Source organism: Cynoglossus semilaevis, chromosome 1 (assembly GCF_000523025.1).
Source record: "Cynoglossus semilaevis isolate Cse_v1.0 chromosome 1, Cse_v1.0, whole genome shotgun sequence".
NCBI classification, from domain to species: domain Eukaryota; kingdom Metazoa; phylum Chordata; class Actinopteri; order Pleuronectiformes; family Cynoglossidae; genus Cynoglossus; species Cynoglossus semilaevis.
The window spans coordinates 3,516,312-3,527,095 of NC_024307.1; the positions used below are offsets into that span (position 1 = coordinate 3,516,312).

Genomic DNA, 10,784 nt, shown 5'->3' on the forward strand with positions numbered 1-10,784 from the left:
TAGAGAGTGTATGTGAGTGAGTCACACTCTCCCATTGAAAAAAAAAAAAAACAAGAACGTCACCCCGCAGTGTTTTTATACAGGCGCTTTTTCTAACCGACCCTGTTGAACTCAGCGCTGTTTTATCTCAGCTCATAATAGAGTCCCGGGACCCGCGGGGGCTTCTTGTGAAAAGGGATCCCCCTCCCCACCCCCAGTAAGTACCCCCACCACCAGCCAACAACAAAAACAAATACAACAATAATAAAGATAATATTATGCAGACCAGGCTCACTGCCAACTACATATTTTTATTTTATTTTTTTTTACAAACTGTACTCGGATCGAATTTAAAACAAGCGGATGTTTTGTTTTAAATGTTGGATCAAGTCTAATAAATGTTCCACACGTCATCACTTCATAAAAAGAAATCGGTACAGATATAGAACTGATATTTAAAAAGACACTCGTTTCACTGCACCCACTCTACCTACCTACTATCTATTTTAATTATATAAATTAATTAATAATAATAATAATTTAATGATATAATCTTAATTCAATATTTTAGTATAGAATCACCAGAATAATTAGATATTGTTATAATAGAAGTACAGTCAGTTTGACAGTTTTACAATATAATAATAATAATAAATATTATTGTTAATATATATAATAATACAATTATTTATGTTTTTAAAATCGAAGGAAAAGAAAAGAAGAACAGAAAATGTGAAAAAAAAACTGTCATAGTACGGAGTTACGTAAATACATTGAAACAGATGAGGTGACGATGATGAGGTCAGCGAAAGGTTACAGTGACATAAGCGTAAATTTGGTCTCTTAGCACCAAAAGATAGATTAGCATCAGTTTGATTACAGCATCATTACACTGGTAATGCTACAGATGACTGTGAAGCATCAGCTAAAATATTCAACCGACAACAGACAAAACAAAAACTAAGACTTCAGGGATGGCACAAAATATGCTTTTATTTTTATTTTTTATATTTTTAATTACCTTTATTTTTAGTCATATCAAATGATTTGGTTAAAGGGTTTCCCACAATGTACAGCGATGACTTTATGAACACAAGATACACAACTAACTACTGTTTTACTCTACATCATATGTATCAAACTCAAGGCCCGTGGGCCAAATGTGGCCCGCCTGGTCACCTTGTGTGGCCCGCAGGAGCTTAAAAAGTGTTTAATTGCCTTATAATAAAGTCCACGTTGGTGAGTTCTTAACTTGATTTTTTTTTTTTTTTATTATTACACAGAGCAATTTACAATATTTGTAACTTGAATAAATAAAAGTCGTTTGCAGAAATTATTACATTACAGCTGTGCAGTCTTACAGGTTCAACCGTCCTTTCAAGGGGTACTGTATTGCAGATGTGCGCCCCCCCCCCACCTCCCTCTGGTGAAAATGAGTTTGACACCCCTGCTCTACATTATAAACACATTGTCTATTGCCCAGTAATTATTTAATGCTAAAATCAATTAATTAAGAGTAGTAGTAAGTAAGTGCTGAGCTGCCATAGTTACAGATATTTCTGGTCATATCTGACATTATTATGGTCTGCTGATGCTGAGAGAATCACCGTATCTCTGCAGGAGACATTTTTCCTGACATTTAAAAAAATATATATATAAAAAATATACATACATGACCTTTAGATATGCTACTTTGTGGAGCTCTTTATAAATACACTCCTGTTACAGTGTTTCCTTTTTTGGCTGGAAACTTTTTACTTTTTTTTTTAACACTCAATTTATTTTTCCTGGAACTTTATATCATACTGCCAAGATGAATCTGAGAACTGTGGTCACATATATGTATATATATATGATGATTATGATGAATTTAATATTAATTTACCACTGTGCTACTTTTAACATTTTTATTTTAAAAGAACAAAATGGTGAAGCTCTCATTTTTTCTGGTTCGCTGGATTATGATCCTGATTGTTCTGTCAGACTGTTTGAGGATAAACAGTGATCCACGGTTACGAGCGCTCACTGCCAGGGAGGCAGGAGTTAAACCAGTTCAGGACAGGTACAGACAGGCCGGAATATTTTGAGATCCTCTGAATCAAATGTAAGCCACCGATGACATCGACCCGTGTGTAAAAATAATCCTCCGTATGAGATTCTGGAAAGGTCTATAATCTCTCATCCTCCTGCACTGTTAGCTGCCACCAAACCGGTGGCGCTCTAGGTTTTTAAGCACATTTAAATACAAGAAGAAGCATTTAGAGCGGGGGGGGAGGGGCAAACTCATTTTCAGGGGCCATATCGACAATACAGTTCCCCTTGAAGGGCCAGTTGTAAATGGAAGACTGTTAAGATCAGGGGTCCCCAACCCCCGGTCCGCGGACCGGTACCGGTCTATAAGTCATTTAGTACTGGGCCACAGTGAAAAAATGTACTTCAAGCTACAAATATTCTCTGCTGCATGGATTTTACTAAATGCTTTTTAAGCCCCCGTGGGCCACACAAAATGGCTTGGTGGGCCACGTTTGGCCCCCGGGCCTTGAGTTTGACACATATGATTTAGAGAGTGCAAACCTCTTTGTCACCTGATTGTGTTCCCCGGTGAAACTGGCCCTGCCATACAACCAGCATGGAGTATAAAGGAGCACCCTCCCTCCCCCGTCTTCCTCCTCCTCCTTCACTTCTTTTCCAAAATCTTTGAAATCCTACACTTTTGTTTTTTGTTTTTTTCCTGCTTAAAGCAAACGTAGTAGAGTAGTACTTTTATGTGACCTCTGTCAGTACCTGACCAGACCACATGGGCTGTACACAGTAGTAACAATTAGGACAAGAACCACATCTCCCAGCAACTGCACTGCAATGTGACCGGCACGGTGTATTTTCAGTGTATACAGTAAATACTCTGCTGGAGAATCAGGATTCAGGAGGATTAAATGGAGTCGATGGAAAGTGAAATCATTTTGTGTGAAATGTTATTCTTGCCTAAACTTTCAGCAAAAGAAAAGTTAAAAAAGATCTTTGTCGTACGTCACAGGTGCTTTTACTGTGTTTGCATCGTTACAGGTAGATCAGAGTTGTAATATATATGTTTCAGAAATTAACATTTGTAAAAATGATTTGGTGAAGAAGATCAAGGAGGAGGAGGAGGAGAAGATTTTTAAAAATAATACTTTGTTTTCAGTTGGTGTAAAACTGTAAAACACACAGTTCCAATCAACAAATTAATGTAGGAACTGTGCAAAAAGAAGAAGAAGAAGAAGAAGAAGAAGATTTGGTCATTTGTTTTTTAGGGTTTCATCATTTAAAACCTGTACAGGTCTGTATTAAAACACATGTACCGTGTGTTCACTGTTCCATCAAACAATAATCCTGTACAGGACTTTTAATGTATTCACCTTCTTTATTCCCTTCCATCCTGTGAGGAACTGCAGAGTTCAGCTGTAAATGTTCATCACAGGCCCAGTCTGCCCACAAACACCTGTTCACCCTCACGTACAGCTGGGGTTCACTTTAAACCCCCTTCATCACCGATCTCCATTTTGTTTTTGATTAGGAGAAGAAACTAAAAATGCACACATGCCGATCCCTGACAAAAGGCTGGGTCACTGCCCACACATGGGGCTTGTTAAAATGGCAGAGTGAATGATTTTAATACCGAACAGAACCCATTCAGCCCGGTCCAGTTAGAGCACGATGAGCAGCGTTTCACACTGGCTTCTGAACCGTCTCCACAACCAGGCTGTTTTTTTGTCTGTAATATTTGTATTTCACCATTAATTACCAATTATTACTCATTATTAACCATTAATAACCCTTGTTAACCATTATTAACCGCCATTAATCATTATTAATCATTATTAACACCATTAATAACCCTTGTTAACCATTATTAACCGTTATTAACCATTATTAATCATTATTAACCATTATTAACCGCCATAAACCGTTATTAACTGTTATCAACCGTTATTAACCATTATTAACCACACCAGCACATTGACTGTGATTGTTGATTACATGATTCATTAATGTGTTCTAATCCCATTATTTGACTGAGCAGGCCAGTGTGTGCAACTGTGGTGTACAGTGTTCCCTCTCCTATCGAGGTGGTTGCGTTCCAAGGCCCATTGCAAAATGGGAAAAATTGTGAAGTAGAGGCAAGATACAATATTTACGTATATATCTACCCTTTACTAACCTCCCCCCCACACTGTTATCAACCCTCCCTAGACTGTATCACCGTTTCTTACACAGTAGAGTTGTCGAATGGCGACACAGAGCAAACTGAACATTTAAACAGTAGAGCTGTAGAATGGCGACACAAAGCGAACTGAACGAAAGAGTGGCCGACAGACAGGGGGAGATGCTGAGAGATGCTACGATGCATGAGCCAATCAGCGTGAGGAACAGAAGAACATGTTCAATTAGCCAATAGTACACTGAGTATGCATTAGCCAATAGCACGCTGTGTAATATCTCGTCTAGGTAAACAAAGCTACCAGCGATCGTTCACAAATGCGCTTATCCTAATTTCAAAATGAGGAATCCACATTTTTAAAGCCAAAATCTGTATAATTTTGTATAAATGTCTTTTAGGTTTGTTTTTTTTGCTGTATTTCACAAGATTGGATTAAAAAAAATCTGCGATGTACTGAAAGGAGAACCGCGATAGACGTAAGTGAGGGGTCGAGATGGTCCTGCAGAACACATCGCTCTCCTGCTCTTCTGAGCACGATGACATCACCATGTCTGAACCTAGCACGTGGGTTTAGTTAAGCAGCACATCTGGTTTAACCTACACTTGTTGAAGATGATTTAGTTTGAGCGTAAGGACAATGGTCCACAGATGTCTCCAGTGAAGCCCATTCCCATGATGAGACTCCAGCGTCCAGCAGGGGAGAGTGATGTGGTTGGACTGTGGTTGGATGGCTGGCTGGTTGGCCGGTCAGGCTACACTGGAATGCAGGCTCTTTTGTTTGTCTGAGAGAGGAGTGGGTCAGGGGGAGAATGCCATTGATGATTGCAGAGAGGAAGAATGAACCTCCAGGAAGTGTTTTCTCTCTCTCTCTCCCACTCTCACTCTCTCCCTTTCTCTCTTTCTCTGTCTTTTTCTGCGTGTGAGAACCTTCACCGTGCTGAGCCTCTCTCTGAGGCCACCGTCCCCATGCACAACCACTGCTTTGTCTTGCCCTGTGAACACACACCCCTCCTCTACCGGGCACCGACGTTTGCCAGGACCAGTGGAACACGGGGCCACGGCTCTTATTCTTAAGCACCGCTGCTGCTGCTGCTGCTGCTGCTGCTGCATGTGAGCGTGCAGCACAACTTAAAGGTGATTTGTTTTTCTCAACATACCGCTGGGGTGTCAACCTCAAATTCACACTCGGCCAAAATTAAAAACTGAGACGAAGTTGCCGGCCAAACTCAATACTTATTGAAAAATCTCTAGCCTTTTTAACGTAAATCCTTTTTCAGGCCAACACCCAAAACAACCGACCAAAAATGTATGCAATATGATATAGTGCATTGGTTCCCAAAGACTGGGTCGCGGCCCTCAGGTGGGTCACAAGATTTTTTTCTTGTTTTGGGTCCACTCGCATCATGTTTCCCAGCAGTTTACGAATAATGTCTACTGACTTGGGTCGCAAAGGTTTGTGACTTTGAAAATATGAGTCCCCGGAAAAAAGTTGGGGAAACACTGATATAGTGCATACACCACTAATACTACAAATTCTGCCAGTTTATAGTGTCTATATACCGGCAGGACGACTCTAATACACATGATATGATATGACTAATATGATCTTGCGGGCCAAATTTAATTACACCATGGGCCAGATTTGGCCTGCGGGCCTGAGTTTGACACCGCATATGTAGCGCATACCGCATAAGTATATCGAGTGTGTTATACTGCAGTAATGTATATCAAGCGTCTAATTGGTAAGTGTTTTAAGAACCAAATTAAGAAGAAATTGTATTTGAGGACGATGACACCGAGGCCTAATCATGCTCATCTGGACACGACCAGCGTGCAGATATCTCCCCTCTCCAGCAGTTGGAGCCGGACTAAAAATGGAATAAAGCGGTAAGTGGATAAGAATCTAGCCAGTGGCCCCTTCTGACCAGTGGCTGCCGCCTCCCGTCACATTGCTCATTCCCCTCTGTGTCAGAAGGCTGCGAGGAGCTGCAAATGGCCCTTTCAAAACACACGACAGCTGGAACACAGGGCAAAGGTGACCCAGGCAGTTGGGGGAGCACAGGGAGGGACAACGGGGAGGGTGGTGCTGGGGGACAGGGTTGAAGTGATGTGGGGCGGGGGTTGGGGAGGGGTACAAGCACGAGCAGCTGCAGCTCAAAGACTCTGTTTCCTCCAGTGTGCCACCACCACTGTCTGTGGATTTAACGATCACAGACAACATCTACGCGTACGTTTTTTTGGGGGGAAAAACATAAAAAGCAGAATTTGATGATTTGGAACCAAGTAGCTGTAAAAAATAAAAATAAAAAAGTTTTGTATTGTAATTAATGTAACAAAAACTTGTAACAAAAAAATTTTTTTTACAGCAATGCTTTTGACTTTATGTCTGTTTTTTGTACTTTTTACACACAGCGCCATCACCTGTGGAGTATTGCAGTGAACTTCACATTGTTCCACGGGATGTGATGTTTATCAGCTGCAGACCTCTGTTGTTTTGCCAGAATACATCATTTTACAACTGGAACGTTTTAACTTGTTCTTTTGGCTCTGGTGTTACTGACCAGCCCCAGGTCTGTTTTTAATAACAGACCTTTTTTTGTGGGGCTGTAGACATTTAACAACATAAGGACCAAACGTCAAAATATCTTTTAAAACATTTTTGAAACATAATAAAAAAAATAAAAATAAAACTGTCTTCCATTTTGCAACATTTCCTTTTTTTTATTTAAGGAAGCTAAGTTTGGCTAAGCTAAACGTGCTAACTAGCCTGGCTTTGTCTTCTTGTTTAGGCTTTAAATGTCAGTTCTGCCTCATTTGGTTTAGCTCGGTTATTCATATATCATTTATTTATATTTTATTACGAAATAGAACAAAACAAAATACCGAACACAACGAGAATCCTTTTGAAGGACGCAGTAAAATAATCCGTTTTATCCCTCTTCAATGACTAAGGGAATAACTTCGTAGATCTCCACGGCTTTTTTTTTCTTTTCTTAGCAGATTCTTTTAATGCCAGAAACTTATTTTTTCATTTTAAAACTGCTTTGAAACTCGGTATGAAACAGCAGTCAGAGAGACAGGTGTTTTCCAGCCACATAATGTGTGTGTGTGTGTGTGTGTCTGCTATTTGCTGCCGCTGTGTGAATTCCCGGAGAAGTACCGAACTTGTGGCGGACTGATATCGCGAGACTTGAGCCATTATCAACCTGCTTGACACACAGCAGCGCTGAGTGCAGCCTGCTTTGCCAGGGTCGGACTGGAGCTCAAGAAACGACGCGGAGAAGCGAACATCTGGACGCACATCATGAGAGGAAATCTGGTCTTGTAGGAGGCAGAACAAGGAACGACGAAGAGAAAGGAAGTCAATGTAAGTGCCGCGTCTTGTGTCCGGTGTGGAAACGAAAGGAAGCGAAAGTTAAAGTGTCGCCTCGCCGCTCCGTTCGGCGCAGTTGGGCTTCGCTGAGTTCCTCGGCTGTTTAAAAGGATCTCAGCAATGCGCTTCCCGACACTGACTCGGAGCTCGGTTTACTGCGTCCTTGGCCCCCGGGTCTCTTTACGTGCACTTTTCCGTTTCTGCTTTAAACACGATCACACATCCTCAGCATGAAGGAAAAAGAAAAGAAAAGAAAAAAAGAATCCTGCGTATTTTATACCGCTTAATCGATGGCATTAAACTCGAACATTTATCCCGCTTTAGGCCCCCCTACCCTCCTGCCCCCCCTCCTCGTTCTCTCATCTGCCTTTTTTTTTGTTTTGAAGTTACTCTTTTAACGTAAAATCCTCCAGCTGTGTGCGCGTTGGGATAGCGCGTAAAAATCTTTTTTGTAAAGTCGCTTTAACTCGCGTTGGAGAATAGCCGATGTAGTTGAATTTAAAGAAGATGCGATTTTAAAAGTTTCTTCAATGACCACTCGGTATTCCCGGTGACAGATATACGTCTTTTTTGGACCCGGGTTAACATATGGCATTGAGGGGAGCACAGCTGGAGGTAGCGTTTCCATTGCGGTGATGTCAGAGCAGCTGACTCCACAGCTTGCAGTGTAATTAGCAAACAGAGCAGCAGTTTACTCACTCTTACACTGCGCTGCTGGCATTTTCTTCACGCCGGCCTGACTGCGCGGTGGACGGCTGTGGATCCCTCAAAGTCCCAGCCCCGGTGCCGGTGTGTCTGTGCTGTAAACACCGCTGGTTTTTGTTTTTGTTTTTGTTCATTCTACCTCCGGTCGGAAGAAGCCGGGCGTTTGTGTCACTGTTCGTTACATTTTGGAGAGCGCAGGACGCGGAGCTGACTACTACACAACCCACGAACCGGTGTGGATCAGCGGATCCGTTTACACGATGGGTGGGTGAGCGCGGCGCAGCCTGTCCTGCATCCCTGTCCACACGGTGTACCCTTTTTTTAAGTTAGCCAAAGTAGCTTTGGAGACTTTTTGGGGAATGTTTTTTTTTTCCTTCGCTAATATAAACTCTGTGTCCATGTCCCTAAAACTGTGGATTTGACCCGAGTGATTCTCGTTTTTCTGGTTTGTTTCCGAGCCCTTTTGTGCGCCCCCGTTTCTCCGCTGCGCTCCACTTGCTTCATCCACTGTCCTGTTTTTCCTGTTCTCACCAGGTTATGAAGGAAGAATGGAGTTCCCAGACCATAGCCGCCAGTTGCTGCAGTGTCTGAGTCAGCAGCGTCACCAAGGTTTCCTCTGTGACTGCACTGTTCTAGTCGGGGAGGCTAGATTCAGAGCGCACAGAGCCGTGCTGGCCTCCTGCAGCATGTACTTCCATCTCTTCTACAGGGACCAGCTAGACAAAAGGGACATTGTGCATCTCAACAGTGATATTGTGACAGCCCCTGCTTTCAGCCTGCTCCTTGAATTTATGTATGAGGGGAAGCTGGAATTCAGCACCCTGCCAGTGGAGGACGTCCTGGCAGCGGCCAGTTACCTCCACATGTATGATATAGTTAAAGTGTGCAAAGGCAAGCTGAAGGATAAGGACCTGTCCTCCCTGGACGCCAAGCTGAGCGAGACTTTTGGACTGAGCTGCCTGGACAGGGAAAACTCTTCCGACGAGGAGCTGCACAGTAAGCAGCTCGTCAGGCGACAGCCCCCGATACAGTGTCAGGGGTTGCCGAGGGCCCCCCCTGCCGAAGAGTTTGACATGGACGACGGCGAAGTCGGGCTGGCTGTCACAGATTGCGATAGGTCTACGAGGAGCAGGCAGAAGGCGAACGGTCACTCTGCCAGGTCCCCGGACCTTGTAAGTGTCAATTATGTGTCAGCAGAGGCCGAGCCCTGCGTCCAAACAGCTGGAAAAACAAAAGCTGATGTCAGTAGTTCCACCGTATCACTGTCCCAGAGGTCCCGGGCTTCAGATGACATGGACTGTGCACTGGACTTGTCTTTCAAGCCTCTGTCTAGCAGAGATCCCTTACACCCCTCCTACGTCTCGGGACAGCTGGCCCTCGACAGCCAGCAGCAGGGCATTGAGCCACTTGTTAAAGAGGAACACGACTTGCTGTCAGAGCAGGAGGACAGTGAGCCGACGAGCCCCGAGAGCCAGCGCTTTGGGAATAGTGCCAGGAGCTCAGTGGTGACAGGGTTCGCTGCCCTCTTCCCAGGCAACAACGGCTCCACCGCCGCCCTCCTCTCCCAGGAGGAGGACCTGATGGACGAAGAGGGGGAGGCCTGCCGGGGGAGGGAGGGCGCCCCGGGCAGGGAGTTAGACGAGAGGAGGGGGAGGCTGCTGGGAGACAGCGAGGAGGAAGAGGAGGACGACCTGGCCTCCTCGGACATCTCCACCTCCAGCGGGGTGCTGCTGCCCCCGGGGCAACAGGTGTGCGTTTGCCCCCTCTGCAGCAAAGTCTTCCCCAGCCCCCACGTGCTGCAGCTTCACCTCAGCTCACACTTCCGTGAGAAGGAAGGCACCCGCTCCAAGCTGTCCCCCGACGGGTCGGTGCCCACCTGTTTGCAGTGCAACAAGACCTTCTCCTGCATGTACACCCTCAAACGCCACGAACGCACGCACTCCGGCGAGAAGCCGTTCACCTGCGGACAGTGCGGCAAGAGCTTCCAGTATTCCCACAACTTGAGTCGACACGCCGTCGTGCACACGCGCGAGAAGCCGCACGCTTGTAAGTGGTGCGAACGGCGTTTCACCCAGTCCGGGGATTTGTACCGCCACATCAGGAAGTTTCACTGTGGCCTTGTCAAGACGCTCTCCATTGGATAAAAAAAACAAAAACAAAAACAAACACCGGTCACCAGTGCCATCACACAGGACTGTTAGCTCTTTTCATTCACTGAAAAACAAACAAACAAACACTGAGTTGTTGTTGTTTTTTTTTCTGTTTGTTCACACACGGCTGGAGAACGATCCACTGGAGTCCAGCGGTTGTTTCATTTCTCAAAGTTTCAGCTGTAGCGACTGTAGGACTGGAGCTGTAGGTTTTTTTTTTTTGTTTTTTTTTCTTTCATCACAGGATGTTCACATTAACATGGGTGCTGTAAAAGAAAAAAAAAAAAAGCTGGATCTGTGTGAGCGCAGGTGAACAAACCAGAGGATGCACTTGTTTGATTCTGAACTTTTGTGTCAATCTGTTTTAGTTTCTTTTAGA

General features: G+C 44.1%; 1 protein-coding gene across 2 annotated transcripts; it reads left to right on the forward strand.

Annotated features, from left to right (window-relative positions):
• Window positions 1-6,979: 6,979 nt before the first annotated feature.
• On the forward strand, window positions 6,980-10,421 carry zbtb42 (zinc finger and BTB domain containing 42). Of its 2 annotated transcripts, none has more exons than XM_008322951.3 (2): window positions 6,980-7,544; window positions 8,790-10,421. In XM_008322951.3, the coding sequence occupies exon 2, from the start codon at window positions 8,804-8,806 to the stop codon at window positions 10,397-10,399; it is 1,596 nt and encodes a 531-aa protein (XP_008321173.1). In that variant the 5' UTR covers window positions 6,980-7,544; window positions 8,790-8,803; the 3' UTR covers window positions 10,400-10,421. The 2 variants fall into 2 exon arrangements, with proteins under 2 accessions (XP_008321173.1, XP_008321096.1); XM_008322874.3 differs by lacking the exon at window positions 6,980-7,544 and adding an exon at window positions 7,551-8,519.
• The last annotated feature ends 363 nt before the right edge of the window (window positions 10,422-10,784 follow it).